Here is a 21771-nt window from a genome sequence, read left to right on the forward strand (position 1 = left end):
ATCTGAAATTTCTGGAAGTATTATACACACATTAGTGTGTCTATTTTCCACTAAAGATTACCAACCGGAGGGATTAATAACTGTTTGGTGAAAATGTTTTTCCTGTGTCCAGTGGACTAAATGGAAACAAACAGGAGACAGATAAATAACTTTTTTACAAATACTCAAACCCATGATTTAACTCTAAAGCTAAAATATAGTAAGGATATTCAGGAGCAAGTAAATTTTATGATGCTAAATCCACAAATCTCACATACATGGCATAAATGGGAAACACTGTTCACTTTATAAGGATTTTGAAATCTAAATCTGCAATCTGGAGGTATTTCATAGCCCAAATAAAGAAAATCCTTCCATCTCTCTCACACACTTTTTCTTTTTGTCTTTTATGTTCAGTTTACTTAATTTATTCAATTGGCTTTTCTGGATGTAGTCCTGTCTGTCTGTGTGTGTCTGCCACAAAATGTTCTCTTTGTCAGGATGGTTATTCCGTTTTTTTTCTTTCCCCCGTCCCACGTGGTTTATTTCATCCTTGTTTCTTCCCTGTTTTTCTTCCATTTGTTTTCTACGAATAGCCCCTCCTGTCCCATCTGTATGTAATATAGGGAGCTGCGTTAAAGCGGGCCAGATAGGAAGACCTCTCCAGTTGTAGTGGAAGAGGCTTCATTACTCCATATTTCCTCATTTAATGGAAGGAGTTTAACTCATTTAGACCTGTTTAAACAGGGCTCCACTGGGCATAAAAGCAGTGGGACAGCAGGAAGAACAAATGGGCTTCAACTGGGAAAATCCTGTTATCTCTGGTCATGAGAACACTCTCCAGACCGTCCTTTGGCCTGAACTTGAGTGTAAGGAAATGATTATGGTCTCTGGTGCCAAACCAGGCACTCCTTAGTATATAGACAGTGGAAGAGTAGTCACTCCTGGAGCAGGACCTCCTTAGAAGAATGGTTAACAAATATTGTAAACAATAGAATGGAATATTCCCAAACTTAAGTTTAGTGATTTTTTTTTCTAAATCAAATGTCATTGTTGTTTGTCCAAAAAACACCTAGGAGAATGCACACCTGTTGAACAAATGGCTCTCAAAATTCTGGAAACTAGAATGTATGCTAAGAATTATGCTGGTCCTCAAAATGGACCAATAGACATTTTGTTTTACACTTTTTTATTTTAAAAATGTTTCACTTCTTGGCAGAATTCTTCAAATTCAAAGTTGCAACCCACAGTGATATTTTTTTTTATACGGCTCAGTTGCAAATTCTTAAAAGGTATTTTCAAAAGAGAGACCTTGAGCCATACCTGTATTACTGTAATCTATTGAACAATGACTGAGACAGTACTTTTTAAAATAATACTGAATTATGGTGCAAAACTAACATTGGTGGTGGAGTCATCAGTAGTACTTTATCTCATCATAGTTCCAAAAGTAAGCCTTATATTCAACTGTTATTTGGCCTATTTAGTTTAAAACTATGAATCAGTTGAGAAAAATGTAAACTCAAGGTTTATACTGAATGAAATCCTTTAAAGGTTGAAAATCCTTTTTGTTCTGATGGGAGCTTAATAAAAACAGCTTTTTTGAAGATTCACTTTGTTGATAAACTCAAAATCTCTCTCTTTGATTGCAAAGCAGGCTAGCATTCCTTTGAAGTATTCTACTGCCACCCTCAAGTCAGACACTGAGCAGCTTTGCAATGCTTCAGAATAGTAATTTGCAAATGTGTCCCCATAGTACACACTAATGTCTTGAATGTAATAGATATCAGTGAGAATACCAGATCAGACTGTTGGCTCATTTAACCTGGTATCTCATCTCTGAAGCCTCATCTAAAGAAATTCCCACTGTTACTAAACACCAGTTCAACTCCATTGCTGTCAGCAACTTTATAGAGGAAGGATGTTCTTGTGGTTATATGCACAAGACTGAAACTCAGTGAATTTAAAGTTCAGTTCTCTGCTCTGCCACAGATGTCCTGTCTGACCTTGGGCAAGTCCCCGGAGCTGATTCAGGAAAATGCTTAAACATGTGCTTAAAGTTCAGTATGTGAGTAATCCTGTTGCGTTTAATGGAACAACTCAACGTGTTGAACTTCAAGCACATGCTTAAGTGCTTGTCTGGATCAAAGACTGATTTCTCTGTGCCTCAGCACCCCATCTGTAAAGTAGGGATTGTGCTACCCGATCAGTTAGCTTTGTTAGGTCCATCTCAAGTGCCTTTTAGACTTGTTTCCTAAGTTAATTCATGAATGTCCTATGAAGAAAGAATTACTTTAGTAAATAAAAATAATTCTTTTAAGTTGATTTAAAAATAAAATGAGCTAAAATAAAGTGTTTCAGGAGCTTGGGGGTTTTCATGCTAATTGAATACAATAAAACTTCTCTTATAGTAAAATGATGTGGTCATAATTCTTTCCTATAGTACTGTAGCATTTTTAGATCTACATGCATGATCATGTAAAAAAAAAAAAAACAAAAAACAAAAAACAAAAAAAACCCCAAGAAAATGGGACATTTGCTTGAAATCTTCACAGCAAACTATTTGAGACTGGTTTGCACAATGTGAATAAATATGATTTGATTTTCTTCTGGGTAGATCCAGTTATTAGGGATTCATATCATACATAGCTAATGTTTTGGACAACTGACTCACTGTGCTTATGCCTGTAATGTGGTTCTGCCTACAGTCATTTTCAGGCTGTACTACTTTAATACCTTTTAAAATGTCTGGTTGCTACTGTCACATGTGGAACCTGTGACTAATTTATTCAGGTTTAATGGAGAATAATAGAAGAGACAGTGTTCATGTTTACTATTGTTAGATAACTATACAGGATAATATCTGTCTCCATATTATGTGTAGTGCTTAGGTTTTATTTACTCGCTTTTCTGAAACCACTGTTCCTAAACATCATCTGGTTGTGCATTTGATATGTATTCCTTTTTCTTTCTTTCTAAAATAATTTTTCCTGATAATCTCTTAAACAATTAAAGCTTCAAAGCGATCATTTTAACCTGTAAGTCTTTAAATTCCCATTCTTCCATAGCATGATTTCCATTTTCAGGGATGAAATCTAACAGAAGTATTTCTAGAGAGCACATTTGGATAATATCTAAGTTCTGTCAAAATTGGTAGATCCTAAATTTGACCTTCTGTACGTTTATTTTCTCACATCTGATCTCAGAGCTCACCAAATACTTTCTGTGTATTCCCAAAACAAATGATTTTATTATTATAATTATTTAACACATTATTTGATATTAGTTTTAATTATAGCCAAATTGTTGGAAACTCTCCAGTAACAAACCAGTCAGCTCATGGAATACATATGTGGAATAAATACAGCCTTACCCTGCTGGTCTTTCCCAATGACCACTTCCACGGGCTTCAGGATAGCAACTGTAGAAACAGGTCTCAATTTCAAGTTTCCAAAAATGCATTATCATTACTAAATCAAGGGAGGCTGAAGAGATTTAAAAATTAGGAAAAATATGTTGATCAGACCTTTTGAAGGTAAAGTTAGGTCTAGTGCAAATCACAAAGTCCATGAAAGCTTAGACTGGGAAAACTGATTTGGCTCCTGTGCATCATGAACATTAAGCAACATTTCTTCTTATAGCTCCCTTTCCAGTGATTACAGTAACAGGTCCCTATTGTAATTGTTTATTTCCTTCCACTGCAGGAGAGAAGCTGTAATTGTTTCAATCTCTGGTTGTAGTCATGTTCTGTTCAGAAGTCTAAGCTTCTGTAAAAAAAATAAAAAAAAAATAAAAATAGTGTAGTAACCAGTCTATAAAAACAAATGTCATTCTAAAATCATAATAAATAATAGACATTATAACTCATGAGCTCTTCATAGAAGGAACTGTTTCTTGTATGTTTGAACAGTGCCTAGAATGTTGCACATGCTACTAAAATATATGTAATGACAATTTCTCATAGGCTGGAAATGCCAGAAGAACAGCCTTTCTCATGATCTCTGGGCTTCAGCTTCTGGTCTCAGATGAAACCAAGAAGTGCAAAGACATGAAAATGTCAATTTTAACCGAAGTGTTCTCTCTCTCGCTCACTCAAAGTATTTCGGTCCGATCATATTTTTTTCTGCCCTGGTTCATCCACTCTTGATGAATAATATGAAGAATTCTGCTTTCAGCATTATTTTAACAGGAACACAGAGACTTCTAAATCAAGGATGCTGCATTCTGCACTTAGGAGACACAGTGGAAAATTCTGACCCCCGGCTCTGAAGACTTTACTTTCTTCTTTCTCACAGCCCACTTGTTTGCCTTTGCCACCTTAAATCCATGTTCTCCAACCACTGAAGTTACAGGAGACTGTTAACTATAAATATGATTTCCCCCCCTCCACTCCCGCACAATAAGCCACATTTTTGGTATGTGGGTAGAAGGAGCAGGAGCCCACAAAGCCTAGAAAGTGAGGAATGCAGAGAGAAGGATCCACCCTAAAACTGTAATGAAAGATGAATCAGGGCTGCATGGCTTTTGAAATGCTTCAAGAAATCAGATGGGTGATGGTAAAGCTGCCTATTTACATTGTGTGTGTGTGTGTGTGTGTGTATTACACATACACACTCTCTCATTTTCACTTAAATAGGGATAATCCTTATGTGAAGATGAGTTCTTCCTGAACACTTCCTTTGCTGAGTTAGCCTTTCAACATCAGGCATCTTCAACTATTTTTGTACAGTATTCCCCGTTATTAACATTGTAGAGGATTTTGTTTCACATTTGTCTTTTCTTTTTTTTCTGGTTACATCTTCCATCCCCAGTATGGAGTCAGCTCCTGGGACAGGTTTTAGTGTGTAATATCACTCTCTACTAGTAATGCATTCCTCTGAATGCTGAAATTGATTTTCCTCTTAATGCGTGAGTAGCCAGTGCAATGTTTGTCCCAATGCCTAATATGTGATGGCTCTGACAGCATGGGATGGGAACACAGTTGTTTTGTGTATGTCAGAAACAGCAACTCCAGCATGATTAAACTGAACTATATAACGTTGTTGGAGGCATTTAATTTGCCACAGATCAAAGTCTGCTTGGGAGGAAAGTGACCGATATTTTTAAAAATTGGATGCCTAAAATTAGGTACAAACATAGGTGGGTAAATAAATGACTAGATGCACAAAAGTGATGAGCATCCCACTGCCCCGTTAATTTCAATGGAACTGGTGGGTACTCAGCACTTTTGAAAGTCAGGGGTCTGGTTTAGAATCCTAACTTTAGACACCAATTTTTTAAAATGTTGGTCAGTGTGCCTGTGTATGTGTAGGGACATAGTATCAGGGGGTAGCCGTGTTAGTCTGTATCTACAAAAACAACAAGGAGTCTGGTGGCACCTTAAAGACTAACAGATTTATTTGGGCATAAGCTTTCGTGAGTAAAAACCTCACTTCTTCGGATGCAGTGAGGTTTTTACTCACGAAAGCTTATGCCCAAATAAATCTGTTAGTCTTTAAGGTGCCACCAGACTCCTTGTGTTTTTGTAGGGACATAGGAATTGCCATAGTGGATTAGACCAGTGGTCCATCTATTCCAATATCCTGTTGTGACATTAAGAACAGCGCAAGGGCCACGGGTACCCAGATATCTGGTAATGAACAGCAGCTGGCTTAACCAATTCATCAGTACCCCAATTCTTTAATGTCATGAAATATATCTGATAAGTGTCATACAAGGTGTCAATGAAAAAGTTCATGACTCACTGGTTATTAATATTATTACATAATGTAGGTGCAAGCAACTGATGCAAAGTGATGGACATAAACTGAAATTATAGTTCAGTGTTAAAATGTGTTTGCCAGCCAAGACAAAGGAACAGTTGAAGAGGAACAATTAGTAGCATTCACTCAGCTTCATTTGACCATTCTTGACCAGTTTTTTTCAGCCAAAGTTATTAATGAGCTGACGTTCATCCCACAAACACCAAAACAGGAATAAGGCTTGCCCCCACTATACTGTCTTGGATGCCTTTTACAAATTAAAACCTCATGTACTCGCCATTTGTAAGCAGACACGCACTAATCAAGGTGTACCCTATAATTTCAAATTTGCTGTATTCTTTCCCAATAAGAATCTCATAATGGTTACCAGTTCTCCTCTCTGTTGCTTATTAAAGAAGCTTGTGGAGCAGCAACCTTATGGAGGCTTTTATTATTTACTATATCTATAAATGATATTATTATAGCTTTTATTAATGTGAAAGTACGTTTTTATGTGGCTGACGTAGTACACAACAGCACTAAATCTTAACTAGGAGTTACAATCTAGTTTACAATCTAATGTTGATAACTTGCTATCCTGGCAAAAAAGGAAATTGACTTTCTATAGGAGAGAACTAGGCCTAATCAGTGATTTATTTATAGTTGAGAGGAGAAAGCCAGGTAAATAGTCCCACTCTGAACACACTCTTCTGAGCCAGGGAATGTATTGTTCTTTTTCTCTCCATATTTTGTTCTAACTGGGATTTTTTCAGGTTTTGGCCATGTCTAGACATTGCTTGCCCATGACAATACCTCCAAGAGTTAGAGGATGCAGCATGGTCTAATGAACAGGAAGCACTGGACTGAGCGTCTGCTGACTTAAGTTCTATTTCTGAACTTGAGCTTGGGCGAGTTATTTCACCTCTCTGTTTCTGTTTCTCCTCCTACCATTTGTCTATTTTGACTGTAATCTCTTTTGGGGATGGACTTTCTTATTATGTGTACAGTGCCTAGCATAATGATCTCAGTTGGGGTCTCTAGATGCTGCTGTAATACAAATAGTAAATTCATAGACTGAAGGCCAGAAGGGACCGTCATGGTCTTCTGGTCTGACCTCCTGCACGTTGCAGGCCACAGAACCTCACCCACTCTCTCCTGTATTAGACCCATAACCTCTGTCTGAGTTACTGAGATCCTCAGATTAGATTTATAGTCTTCAAGTTACAGAGAATCCATCATTTACTCTAGTTCAAACCAGCAAATGCCCCATGCTTCACGCTGCAGAGGAAGGTGATAAACCCCAGGGTCTCTGCCAATCTGATCCTGGGGGAAAATTCCTTCCTGACCCCAAATATGGTGATCAGTTAGACCCTGAGCATGTGGGCAAGACACATTAGCCAGACACCTGGGAAAGAATTTACTGTAGTAACACATAGCCCTCCCCATCTACTAGCCCATCTCTGGCTGTTTCCTACATGCCATTGTAGGCAACCTTATCTACCATCCCCTCCATAAATTTACCAAGGCTAGTCTTGAAACCAGTTAGGTTTTTTAATAATATAACAATAATACAATAGAGTTTTTAATATTATAATACTGCTCTGTTTATAAACATCAACGCACAAAGTTGAGCAACAAAATCTTTGTGCCTAAATAACCATTTTAGGCACCTACTGACTGATTTAGGAACCTAGATATGGCACCCAATACCTTAAATAGACAGGGTCTTTCTTCAGAGAAGTGATTCGGTATAGTACCCATTTGGGTCCCTGCTGACACATGAACAGTTTGGTGGAGTCCAGCCTTGAAGAAGCAAGGGTCAGAATAGTTTAAGTGAGACGATCTGCAAGTGTGAACATTTTTGAAACATGTTTGTTGGAAGTTTTTAACAAACATGCTTGAAATTGTTTTAGTATGTGAAATTCAACTTGTCACTCATATTTAGCATTATGTGCTAAAAGTCTCAGCAATGTCTGTGTTATATTCCCAGAATACACTTGAAAATGAGATGCTTAGACCTTGTGGAAATGGATATGCTATAATCAAAGGTTTGAAGGCTAGAAGTGGAGAAATCTCCAAACCATTCTCTCTTGCAATGCTCTCAGAGAGAGAGAGAGACACTTTCCATTTGCTTCAACAGTTCAGAAAACCAGTACTGTTGTAAAATAGCTTTTACACGGAGGACCTCAGTAAACTCTACACCAGCTTCAAAGAGAGTATTTGTTGAGGCAGTGTCAGCTATGGACAGTCTGAAGCCGAGTGGTTGTGCTTGATGAACTCCCATGCATACTAATACTCGGAACACTCTCTTCCAGGTCACAGAGCTAGTCTGATCTCTGGGAACAAATCAAAAAGCTTGGGAGTTCAAATGACTTGTTTGCCTTGAAGACTATTTTAGTCATGAAAATGTAATTGCAGATGGACTGCTGAACTTTGTTTCTTAGATAGGATGTCATCTGAGTTGATATTGGTTAGCTTTTCAGTAATACTTTGACTAGACTTTTGCTGTTGTCTGACAGGAATTGATGGCCCTGCTGCATTTCAAGATGATGTTCAGGAGGTAGGAAGCCAAATTCAGATTCTTACTGTTGGGCAGTCTAGCCACAATGAAGATGATGGAGAGACGATGGCTAGTGGCCAACAACAAAGCAGGCAGGACCTTAGAGTAACAATGCAGAAAAAGGGTAAGTAGCCAAAGCTACCTACTTATGCTCGTTGTTTGCTGTTTTTAAGCTGGCGACTCCTTCTACTCCCAATGGTAGCCTGGTCCTAAACTAAGGCATAGACATGTTTTTTCACCAGTTCACTTGAGGTCCTTCCTTCAGTGAATCATCATTATCCTTCCCTTATTGCTCCCTTGTTTTACTTCCATAATTGTAATGGAGTTCCCCATTGGCCCAAGCAGCAAGAGACCTATGTGTACTCTGGGACATGGCTTTCCCATACTTCAGTGCAATGTTGCTATCAAGGTGGCAGGTGTTAAAGCTCTCATCCATAAGTTTTACAATCTGAATTGCAGGATGATAGAAATCACGTACTTAAGCATAACAAAAGGGCTTGTAATGGCCACATATAAATTAGAAGGCAGAATATTAAGTGTGGTTGTAGAATCAATTCACAAATTCATCCTCCTAAAGGTAAAAATGACAGAACTGTATTCTGCAGCACTTCTTGGCAGCATACTTCTCAAATGTTCTGGGGTTTTTTCAAGGACAGCCCTGACTGGGGATGAAATAAGTGTGTCTATGTGTGTCTGTGTGTGTGTATCTGTCTCTCCCTTTCTGCAACAGTGTTATCTCCTATCAGACAACAGCTTAGGAGGAAATAAATCCTAAAATCTTCACAATGCTTTTCTGAAGCCTTAATGGCTCTGCTTCTTCAGCATGCAACCTTTGAAGTTAAGATGGCTTTGACCAAAGCTGCTCTACAGAGAGAAACTGGTGCTTTAAAAATATACACATAGTCCACAAAGAGCAAAATTTAAGTGAGAACTTGACTTGTATAGAATAGACTGTTCTTTTCTAAATGCCAGTTTCGTTTTGTAGAGCAGCTCTCACTGAGATTCATTATCTCAAATGTTTCACACTGTGGATGTTAGCGACTCAGCCTGAAATGAACACATTTCCTCCAAGTGTGAAGTTTCCTGGGTATTTGGATCTGAGAGAGACTGATTTGACAAACAAGTTCCCTGTGTATTGGTTACCACTTAAATGCATGGCTCAAAATATTTATAAGCCAGTCACCTTGCTCACAAAAGTTGGTTGATTTAGAAATTACAAATAGAGCTGGGTGAGAACATTTTCTGTTTCCTGGAAAGTTTTGCGAGTTAGAAAAAAAAAAAATCTGTTCCAAAACAGAAGGAAAACAAAAAAATTGAAATTTGCTAGGAAACCAAATTCCAAACAGAATATTTCATTTTGAAAAAATTCAAAACTTTTTTCTGATTTTGACGTTTATTTTGTTTACATTTTAATAATGTAAAATAAAAGAAATTTCAAATAAAAATAATTTTGAAATGAAAAATAGAAATGTTTCATTCTGAAAATGTCAGAATAGAATGGTTTTTTTTTTTCATTTTTTTTCCTTGAAAGGAAATTTGTCAAAATAGAAACTTTTCCGCAAAACATTTTGCTTTTGATGAATTGACATTTCCTGAGTGAAAATGTCGTCTTAGGAAATTTCTGACCAGCTCTAATTATAAACCAACTTTGAAGTTAGGTCAAACTACTGGGGTTTATTATTTTGGGGCAGTCTCTTTTTTTATATTAAAAACTGTTAAACTGGCATACTTAGTAGACAGTAAAGGTATGTCTACCCTGCACGCTGCTTATGGGGCCATGCAGCGTACATACCCACGTACCACCCCCCTACCACGGGTATAAATAGCAGTGTGGTTGATGAGGCCTGGCTTAGATGAGTAGAATAAAGGCATGCCTGTAGGGTGTGGGCATATAGGCAAGTACATACCCTACATGCTCTCTGCTCACCCAAGCCATGCCTCTCCGTCTAGATTTAGTGGTGTAGTGTCCCATGCTGCTGGAGCCTTCTTTCTCCTTCTCAGGAAGGACTCCCCCAGTGGGGGAAGGCTCTGGCAGGAGGAAGCAGCAGGGAAAGAGTTGGGCATCTCCCCACTGTGGAATCTTTCCCCACCGCTGGGAAAGACTGGCAGCAGGAAAAGGCTGTCTGCTCCCTGCGGCTGGAGACTTCCCCTGCTGTCTCCCCTCTGGCAGGCTGTTTGTTGGTACACAAACCCTACACGCTGCCACTAGCGGTGCGTACAGTACACGTAGCCAGCCTAACAGTTTATGCAGGGGACGTTTTAAATGAAAGCACTGGGGATTTAGCTTCGTGACCCCTATTAAGGTCAGTGGATCACTCCATACCCTGTGTGGCTACAAAGCATCAATAAGCTGGTTTCAACTAGTAGAGGTTCCATGGGATATTCCTGTTGGATGATGGGCTTTGCCATCCCGTGAAGTGAGAAGGAAGCTTGTTAGCTAGCTTTTCTCACCCCTGGATGTCCCAAGAACCATGGGGACATTTGTTTAGGGTCTGAGGCTTTCAGGTGCAGGCCCAATGCTTCTGCCCTGGTCCCTGGACCATCTCACTGCCATGTCACCATGAATCTAGAGAACCATGCTCCTGTGGGAACCTTGAGAGTAGCTGCCCATAAGCCACTTTCAATTTGTTTATGGGTGAGGAAGGGGAAAGCCGCGTAAGGGCAATGCTGATGGTAAGAAAGGGCATGCTGATTGTCATTAGAATTGCTTAGTCCTGATTTGAACCCATTCTGCTGTTTGACAGGAACTTTGTGGTGAGTGTCCAATGTTAACAGATGCCTGTCTGCTCCGCAGGGAGCATCCAACATGTCTGTTTCAGTTAGGAGAAGATAGGTTATAGAATACCTTAGTGCACAGGCAATACTCTCCTTGCAAGGAAATGCCAAATGTTTTATTTGATTTCCCCATCTGCTGGAAAGTGCCACAACTAGAATAATTTTCTTCCTGTGGGAAATATTCTTGCCTTTTGATTTCAGTATTTTTAACATTGAGCCTTCCTTGACAGTGAATGAATCAGAAGGACAGACACACACTTCCTCAGGTTTTAGCAAAAATCAAATGGAAATCTAACATTTAGTTACACATTTATCAGTTTCATTAATGTCATTGTGACCGTAGCAGTCTGGATAGTTGTAATTCTTCATTGCCAGCTGGTGGTAAAATTGCTGTTGCTTTGAGATTTAGAGAAGGAATAGATTTGTGTAATACTTCAAGCAGCAAACAAAATTGCTTTCTGGGAACAAAGCTGAAACAGGAGCTTCTTTAAAGCATTCACAGGGTTTTTCCAAAAAATGCTTAGAACCAGTTTGTCAAACATTGGCAAACATTTGCTAGTGATTACACCAGCAAAATCTGACTCCTGCATGATGGGTGTAAATGCAGACTAAAATAAAAGAACTGTTTATGCCACTGCATAGTAGTGTGCTCAATGCCCTGCTTTTTTATGCACCAGTGCCCATTTGGGACATGGAATGCTGAGGTTGCCCTCACAAATGTTGGATGTAATTTGCATGCCAGTATCGGAAAAATTCCTTTTTCCCCCCATCCCAGAGCATCTTTGCAGACACTGGGAACACAGTACAGCATTGCCATTCATCCTGTTCTTGACTTATTCCTCTGTTAAACCCAGCCTGATCATGTCCCTGCATATAATGTCCTATCTAATTGGTGGTCAGACTGATGTTGATTGTGTTTGCATTGTTTTCGTTAGCATCCTATCATTTTTTTGTCACCTGCAGCGTCCCCCTTGTTGTAATCTTTTCAATTATAGCCAATCCTGTACCCTGATTTGACATCCTACTCTCTTCCTAACCGCTTCAATCGTCTTTAAATCATTTCACTTTACACCTGCTGTCTTTCATCTTTACTGCCACCAGCCTTCTGATTCTGTTTCATTTAATGCAGCTGCTTCCAGGCCATAGAATAATACTGTTAGTACACTGGTTTGATAAATTTTCCCTTTGATACTAGTTGTAATGTTTTTAACAATCCATAATCCCATCAATTTCTGTGCAGCACTTGTGGCTAAGGCCACATCTCCTTTTAACCTCATCCTTGATGGCGCAATTGGCACTGATCAAGCTTCCTAGGAACCCATAAGATTCTACTTGTTCTATGACTTTGCTGTGTCTGCATTTCAGCACTTTATCTTTTGTCCCTTTCCCAGATTCAATCACTTCATCTTTTGGCATTTATTGTAACTCCAAGTCGACTACACCAATTTTCCAAGGTAGCAAAGGATGTCATTATTAATTCAAATGTGTCTGCCTGTTGTCATCTGCATGAGCTAAGGAGCTTAACTTCAGATCATTCAATGTTATGCCCTCCAAATAGTCTAATGTTCTTAATATCCAGTTGTAGAAAAGCGACTGTAATTCCATGTCCCCAGTTTGAAAAATTGGCTCTTGTTAAATAGCTTTTAAGGTTCTCAATGGGAGTCAAAGAATGAAGAGAGGGGCACATCATCACACTCTCTTCAGGTAGTTCCTATTCTGTGTGATGGTGGTGGGTGAGCACAGGTCTTCGAATTCTAACAGGTATGGCCAAAATGACTAGTTAATCTATGAGCTCTGACTTCCCTTATACACAGGATATTGTTGGAGACTCTTTTGACGCCATTTTTGTATTGTTTTTTTCCATAGTAGGGAGAACTGAAGCAGTGGATGATGGGACGATGCCTGTTGCATCTCTAAGGGATACTTAACAATGTGTATGCATCTACTTGACCCCTATGCATTTGTGGGAGGATGAGCATTTGAAGTGATTGGAAATAGCAATAAAATAAAGAAAAGAAAATAAAAATAAAGAAAAAATTAAATAAAAGCTACAACACAATTTCGATCAGTGTCAAAATTCAAACCTAAGAATATTGCCACAAGCATTTCAGCTAATATAGGAGTCTATCTACTAGTTTGGTTCAATCCTTGCTTGCTGTGCGTACCCCTGTGTGTATCCCTGAATTATATCGGTGTGTCAAAGATCAAAAAGTAGACCAAAGACTCACAATGAAGAACTCACCCACAATGTGCTGAAAGATTAACAATGCAACCATTTAGCATGAATAATACATTCTGTAACCTCAGTTCTATAATTCAGCTCATTCTCATTTAATTCAAAATACTGAAAGGGAGGTGACACCAGGTTTCAATGGGCCTAAGGTAAGTTTCAGTCTTCAACAAGTGATGGCTTTTATAAAGGAGAATATCTGAGAGTTATGGCAGCAGAAATGTGGTCCTCTCATCAAGGATTGTGCGTGTGATTAAGGGTTTGCAAATCCAAGCCCATGGATTTTTTCCTTTCCCAGATCCCCACGCAAATACATCCTGGTCCACTTCCACCTCCCAATCCAGTCTTGTGGCCCTGGATCATGTTCCAGGTAAGTACAGAAGGAAGAAGTTAACCCTGCCCCTACTATTTATTTGGCTCCAAAGATCTTTGTTTAGTACTTGTCCTATTTACCCTTCTGTATTTCAATTAACGATCATGGAAATTCTTGACCAAAATTATGGAAAATAGCTAATATTTTTGGAACATATTATGTAATCAAGCTGTAATTTCAGATTTGGACCAAAAGTGGAAGGTGGCTTCATTTACGTAAAACTCCCTTGGAAAACCTGGCCTGCTAGACTTCCCAGACCCTACCCACCTAGATCTTCTGCTGCCAAGTCCAACCTGGTCTTCAAACTTCCATTTCCTTAGACTCCTCAAAGTTTGTGTGGCGTGTGGCTGGGGCACTTGCGGGACTGACACATAAGTATTAAAGTGAAATGGATCAGTGATCTAAGGGATTCCCTCTGTTCTGGTCTTATTTTTACATACAAAAACGTACATAAAAACAGAGTTTGATTTTTATAATTTTTTCCCCATCACACTAAGATCTGCTCCCCATGAGACAATATAGGAATAGCTAAGGCCCTACTTGAATTGCAGGATGATTGTCAAATAATTGCAGCAGAGTGTGGACAAGACACAGAAAAATCACAGAAAAGAAATAATGGACATTTATTAATTGCAGTAATTTGGAAAAGCCAAAGAAGACCTATTTAAGAAAACTTTGCTGGAACAATACAAACACTCAATGTTTATGTTATGTTATGCCTGCTAATTTTTTCTTTTTTTTTTGATAACTGGACATTTTGCTGCAACTATATTACACTCATCAATGTGTGAGGTTGACAATGGGAGCCCCGCCTTGCACAGGTGCTGACAGCCCAAGCCCCAGCTGCTATCAGCTTGGATAAATGGGGTTCTACTGTACTAATGGTGAAAAAAGTATGTGTTGCAAACTTAAAAATGTATGCAAAATTGTGGAGTGTGCAAAGTAAGCTAATTAAAATCAAAATTGTGGTGGAAGCCTAATCCACAATTTCTGCAATATCACATATTAAGTAGGGCCTTAGGAATAGCTAAAAATTAAATCTGACCATAATGTGGTACATCTTGCAATTTTTTAGACCCCCCGTGCAGCTGCAAAGGGCTGCCTTCACCGATCTGAATGGGGCTTTTATGATCTTGTATTTAAAGCACTCAGCTAGGAGATCTGGATTTAGTTCCTGGCTCTGCCACACACTTCTTGTGTGTTCTCGGGTAAATCACTCAATCTCTATAAAACGGGAATAATGACACTTCCTTTCCTCCCACCCTTTGTATGTCTTGTGTATTTAGATTGTAAAGCTCTTCAGGGCAGGAGCTTTCTCTTAGTATGTGTTTGTACAGGACCTAGCACACTGGGACCCCAATCTCACCTGGGGCTCATCGTTTGTATCCTGTATGCATGCATATGCAGCTTTAGTGTTTTCACATTTCATATACACTTGTTTGCTTGCTCCTCAGGCATTTCAAGCAGCATGAATTTTGATGAAGAGGATGAGGATGATGAAGACAGCTCAAGTTCCTCCCAGTTAAACAGTAACACCCGACCTGGCTCTGCAACAAGCAAGAAATCAAACAAGGTTAGAAAGCAGAAGTGTTGCCTGTAGATTAATATGAACTGTGTCACTTCCAGGTCAGAAAGCCAGCGTTTTTTAACAGGGGCATTTTTTAATATAGCATCTTGAGGGAGGTTTGCTGTGGTACATCACAGGATTCAGAGAAGCAAGTAATGGAAAGGTTGAATAGAAGAGCATCTTCTGAAAATCAAAAACTAGAGATGGGTGAAATGACCTGAAATTTCATTGAAAAGTCAAACCAAACATTCCCAGAAGTAAACACATAGCTAATATTACCTGAATGAAGAGACAGAAAAATAGGTTAAACTAAATATCAAATTGTTAAAATAAAATTTTTGATGAGAGTTGGTGATAGGGAGAGAGATTTTGACTTTACTATTATCTCCATCTGTAGTCTCTCACTCTGCTCCTGCCACTGGTACCCAAAGTGCTCTCAACTCTCTAGTACAGTCATTCTTAACCCTACTACCTCAACTGTAATCCATCCCCAATCAACCCACTTTTCCCTTTTGTGATCTCCCAATTGCCTACCTTTTCCAGACATGAACTTTCTCAGAATTGGGGGTATTCAGATCTAGGGTTTTGCGAAGGATGTATCCATAAATATTGAGCAAGATTCTGCCTTGCATTGGTTATGAATCTGACTTTCTAGGTGCAACTAACTCCACTCCTTTTTTCCAGTATGTCCCCTGTGCAGGGGTGCAGTTGGCATCGGAGACTGTTCCAATGGCTTTACACCAGCTGAGAGTGGGGATTCTCATCTGAGCTGCCTCCAAATCCCACCCCTTTGCAGCATCTGAGAGGCATAAGGGGTCCAGAACAGGGGGAATGCAATGTGCTATGTTATTGCCATTATTATTATTATTATTTATTTTTAAGAAAAGCTGTTTCTGCAGTGCAGCTGCTGACATGTTTCTTTAAAATCTTGTGTTTTCAGTCTTTCCTTTGTAATCATAAAGTAAACATGAGGTAACCTTTCTTACTCTTCTAGGAGGCAGCCTCAGCTCCCAGCCCTTCCGCGAATGAGCCTGTCATAGATGTTGATGACCTGGAGGAGTTTGCTGTGAGACCTGCTCCACAGGGCGTCACCGTCAAATGCCGAATCACAAGAGACAAGAAGGGAATGGACCGAGGAATGTACCCTACCTATTACCTCCACTTGGAAAGGGAGGATGGTAAAAAGGTCATAAAATATACCTGAATGACATACCAGTTGCACCTGAACTTAAAACCATTAAAAGTGTCTTCAGAATTTTTATGTAGCCAGTAGAATTATATATTTCCTTTGACTAAGGGTTTGGTACTATGCAACGTGTCACCACATTACATTTACTTTCCCATTCTTTATCTTACTATTTGGTCTTAGAAGAGTCAATGCCTGGCAGCTGAAAATCATTAGCAACTGAAGCTCCTTGCCCTTTGCGACTGAAAGGCTTTTATTTTCACTTCCCTTGGAGGAGCCAGGACAAGCTAGAATTAAACATTTAACAAAGCATATCAGGTTTAATTATTTAAACCATAAATAATGGATTGAAGGAAGAAGCAGTTACTGTGCCTTGCTGGCTTTTACCCATTTTTGCTAAGTCTGAGGTGACTGCATCTGCTGACGATGATAAACCTCGGGAACATTGCCCATTTCTTGGAAGGATGGGGTGTTAAACAGTCTTTGACATTCTACAATGTGACATTTTCTGCATTCCTTAGGTATTTCTATTAGCCGGAAGGAAGCGAAAGAAGAGCAAAACTTCTAATTACCTCATCTCTATAGACCCAACTGACCTGTCTCGAGGTGGAGAGAGTTTCATTGGAAAACTAAGGTAAACATTTAAGCACCCAAGATAGAGAGGAAGGAATATGTGTTTCTTGACAGAATATTCCGTTTCGTTGCAATTATGATACCTGTACATTCTGTAAATTAAAAAGAGGGCTTATCCTTAGTTACAGTCTTGGTTATATCATGTGACTCTAGGCCTTGGGTAAAATTTTCAAAAGTACCTAAGTTCCATTTTCCATTTTTAAAAGTGATTTAGGTATGTAGGATCCTAAATCTTATTAAAAGCTAATGGGACAGATTTTCTAATCTATTTAGGTGCCTACCAATGCGGATATGCACCTAGGGGGATTTTCAAAAGCATCTAAGCAGATTAGGTGCCTAACCCCCATTGATTTAAATACCATTGAAAATCTGCCCTTAGGCCCTTTTGAAAATTTTACCGCTGTCTCCTGCCATTTAATAAAAGCCTTAAACTGCATTGTGATAAATGGGGGGGGGCGAGCTCCCTTTAATGGACACCTAGCCAGACAGTTAGCTATAAAATTCCCCTTAATAACTGTTCTCTACTTGCTTTGCCTGTAAAGGGTTAACAAGCCAACAGGCAAAAAGAAAGGAGTGGGTGCCTGACCAACAGAGCCAATGGGAGGGCTAGAACTTTTTAAAACGGGAGGGAAAATTTCCCTTTTCTATGTGTTGTGGTTCCCCGGAGAGCGGAGACAGAGTAGCAATGCTGTAAGAAGTCCCAAGTGATATTGGGGTCTCAGTATATTATTGCACACACATATTTTACTTATTTATTTCTTTAGATTTCTAAAAAAAATATACAGAAAAGTACTTATCTATTGGTCTAGGCACCTTTGATAGAACTCCAACTAAAACAGCAACTCAACAGAAACTCCCAACAAAACTCAGCCTCATGAGTGTCTTAAGCATCATACATGATACTCAAATTATTTAACTCTTTTTTTTATATGTGATCTGCATTGAAAATGGCACTGCAGATTAACTAGAACTGTACTGCTTCTTTTATGTCTGATTTATCACCTCTTGATCTTGGTAGATTACAAGAATTCTCCCAGCACAGTGCAATAATAGGGACAGTCACTATAACATGCATCTTATAATATCCTGCCTCCCAGAGGTGCATGTATATTTAGGATTTCAGATGACCACTTTATTTACAGTTAATAGAATATTATGGGATTTTTACCACTTGAGGCTCTGATATGATAAGGGACTAGATAATTCAGGCAGTATTGTCGACAAAAGTAATTTGTCTTCCTGTTTTTTGATAGATCAAATCTTATGGGGACTAAGTTTACAGTATATGACAATGGAGTAAATCCAATGAAAACAACATCAAGCCTAGAAGCAAGTAACCTGCGTCAGGAGCTAGCTGCTATTTGCTATGTAAGTACTGCTCGCAGGCAAAGCCTGTAAGGAGTGGGAGTCAATTTTCAAAACATTGGGCCTGGTTCTCTTCTCACTTACACTGATGTAAGTCAGAATTCGCTCCCTGAACAACTCAGGCTCCCAGTTTCAGATTGTTTCTCAGGAAGACAAGGAAACTTAACAGGAAGTAGAGGTAAGAAATGTATCCACATGTACGCCTCGTCTCCAGCCAGAGTGCCGTCTGACAGGCCCCTCATCTCCAGTCAGAAGACCTCAGAGCTGTGGTACTATGGGGACAGAATGCTTTACACTCCTGTACACATCTTATGGGAACTGTAGCTGTGGGGACAAAATTACTACCAGTAAAACATGATCAGCAGCAATGGCACCCTGGAGATGGCATCTATGATCCAGTAGAGTTCACAGGGAGCTGGGCAGGTAGGTCTGAAATGGTCCCTTGGAGAGAAAGAGAGAGTGCATGTCTCCCCCTGAAGGAACCAAGAGCATCTGGCCTCTTTCTGGCTCTAGTATGATGTGGACCAGCTAGCCACACCATCCCCTCCCCCCAGCTTGAGAGGGTGAGTCTTGGGCTGTAAGAAACAATCTGTCTGGAGTGATGGATGGTGCGCTGAATGACCTGGAGGATTGTCAGCACATGAAAACCAAAATGAGGGGCCCCTCCGCTTCCATGGGCATGACTCCAGGCAATAGGGTCAATGATATTACCAACATTAACATGCTTTTTTTTGTTGGGGCCTGGGGTTGGTTCTGTCTTAGTGCAGATGATGCAACACCATTTCCCCCACCCATTAACCCACCCCTTCACTCTGGTGTCTGGGTGCTTCACGTCCGCCCCTTCAGATTTTCAGCAAACAATACCTTTAAAATCATAAACTCAAGCATTTGACTTCACTTTATATTTAGACTTCAGTTTCACTATGACATAGAGGCACTTACATGTCTAGTGAATTATTTTTACTGACTTTTGTAATGTGGCATTCCCTGTAGCAGAGCAACTGATCTGCTGCTGCTAGCCAGGAGTAGGAGTAAAAAAAAACAACAACTTTTTATATGTATTAAAAAAGAGAAATATGCAAATGAAGTGATATATAGCTATAGATATAGTTATAAAATATGCAAATTGAAGTATTGTATCATTTGCATGGAATCACCAGATATTTGGACATTCCAGATAAAAACCCCACTGTAGTCAATGGAGTTAGCGACTACATGCATAAAACTAATGTAAGTGAGATCAGAATCATACCCACTGTTTGGTGAGTTTGTATAAAACAGATTAATGAGTTTGCTTCTATGCCTATTACTAGATCAGTGTGTTTAAAACTTACAAGTATATATAAAAAAATTACATAGTTAAGATTATTACTTGTTCCACTGATCTTTTAATATTTCAGAAGAAAATTATTAGATTTGCAAATGCGCTCTGACCACAGCACAAAAGGTGATCTGGATTTGATTTGATTTGATTAATGACACTGCCTGTTAAAGTAAAGGTTGTTTGTACTGATTGCAGCACAAATGCAATGCAATAAAGTACCACTCAGATGGTATTCAAAACAACTTTATCCTAAGGTGACCTTTTTAATTCCAGCCTTGGGTTTCCCTTGAGTAAAAACTACCCACTGTAACAAACATCTGATGTCAGATGTGAAACCCAACTCCCTCTTAGTTCATATTGATCAAGTCCCCTTTTGGAGAAAGCTGTACCAGCAACAACCAGCATACTGAATCTGACCAGCATGCCTCATTTATCCAAACAAAATGAAAGACTGGCAATAACTTAATTGTTAATTGTAAGATAAATGCACTGAAATCCCTAATTGTGGAGCCCCCCTCTGTGTTATGCTCCAAGCACTATGGCTGAAGTAAGTGCAAGGGCAAAGTAATTGTTTGTACTCTTAACACAGAGAATCTTATCGTGACAGCAGAATAGTTGATTAATAAATCTTCAGCAGCACCTAAAGGTCAATTTCAGAATAGCTGTGCTTTTGTAAACGTATCTGAAGTAAGATTTTAGTGAGATGCAGAGGTCTGGCTGTATGCTTAGCAGCAAGACTCAACGCTTACCCTGTTAAGTTCTGAATAGCACACAATTCAGTTTGCTCCAGACTCAGTAAGTTGGGTTCTTAGATAATAAAAAATATCTGATCCCGTTTCCATTGTAGTTTAATGAAAAAACTCCCACTGACTTCAGTGGATGTTGCTCAGACTCTAAATCACTTGCACAGTGAGGTAGATAGTATATCTTAATGTGTTTTGATGTAGTGAGAGTTTTGGCCTTGGGTGTGATTCAACAGTAAATAAGTTCTACAAAAAGGCACTGGTGTGTATGTGTATCAGGGGGTAGCCGTGTTAGTCTGTATCTACAAAAACAACAAGGAGTCTGGTGGCACCTTAAAGACTAACAGATTTATTTGGGCATATGCTTTCGTGAGTAAAAACCTCACTTCTTCGGATGCATAGAGTGAAAGTTACAGATGCAGGCATTATATACTGACACATGGAGAGCAGAGAGTTACTTCGCAAGTGGAGAACCAGTGTTGACAGGGCCAATTCAATCAGGGTGGATGTAGTCCACTCCCAATAGTAGATGAGGAGGTGTCAATTCCAGGAGAGGAAAAGCTGCTTCTGTAATGAGCCAGCCATTCCCAGTCCCTATTCAAGCCCAGATTAATGGTGTTGAATTTGCAAATGAATTTTAGTTCTGCTGTTTCTCTTTGAAGTCTGTTTCTGAAGTTTTTTTATTCAATGATAGTGACTTTTAAATCTGTAATAGAATGACCAGGGAGATTGAAGTGTTCACTTACTGGCTTATGTATGTTACCATTCCTGATGTCCGATTTGTGTCCATTTATTCTTTTGCGGAGGGACTGTCCGGTTTGGCCAATGTACATGGCAGAGGGGCATTGCTGGCACATGATGGCATATATGACATTAGTGGATGTGCAGGTGAATGAGCCCTTGATAGTGTGGCTGATGTGGTTGGGTCCTCTGATGCTGTTGCCAGAGTAGATATGGGGACAGAGTAGGCAACGAGGTTTGCTACAGGGCTAGGTTCCTGGGTTGGTGTTTCTGTGGTGTGGTGTGTAGTTGCTGGTGAGTATTTGCTTCAGGTTGGGGGGTTGTCTGTAAGCGAGGACTGGCCTGCCTCCCAAGGTCTGTGAGAGTGAGGGATCATTTTCCAGGATAGGTTGTAGATTGTGGATAATGCGCTGGAGAGGTTTTAGCTGGGGGCTGTATGTGATGGCCAGTGGTGTTCTGTTATTGTCCTTGTTGGGCCTGTCCTGTACTAGGTGATTTCTGGGTACCCGTCTTGCTCTGTCAATCTGTTTCCTCACTTCCCCAGGTGGGTATTG

General features: G+C 39.5%; 1 protein-coding gene across 2 annotated transcripts in view; it reads left to right on the forward strand.

The window, feature by feature from the left end:
• TUB (TUB bipartite transcription factor) overlaps positions 1 to 21771 on the forward strand; it is a 103578-nt gene that overhangs the window by 74310 nt on the left and 7497 nt on the right. For both annotated transcript variants that reach the window (XM_054024974.1, XM_054024975.1), the window contains 6 exons: positions 8240 to 8404; positions 13584 to 13655; positions 15113 to 15231; positions 16220 to 16411; positions 16933 to 17045; positions 18298 to 18412. In XM_054024974.1, coding sequence (XP_053880949.1) covers positions 8240 to 8404; positions 13584 to 13655; positions 15113 to 15231; positions 16220 to 16411; positions 16933 to 17045; positions 18298 to 18412 — 776 coding nt within the window. The remainder of the gene's footprint in view (positions 1 to 8239; positions 8405 to 13583; positions 13656 to 15112; positions 15232 to 16219; positions 16412 to 16932; positions 17046 to 18297; positions 18413 to 21771) is intronic.

The sequence above is a fragment of the Malaclemys terrapin genome, chromosome 4, assembly GCF_027887155.1.
Source record: "Malaclemys terrapin pileata isolate rMalTer1 chromosome 4, rMalTer1.hap1, whole genome shotgun sequence".
NCBI classification, from domain to species: domain Eukaryota; kingdom Metazoa; phylum Chordata; order Testudines; family Emydidae; genus Malaclemys; species Malaclemys terrapin.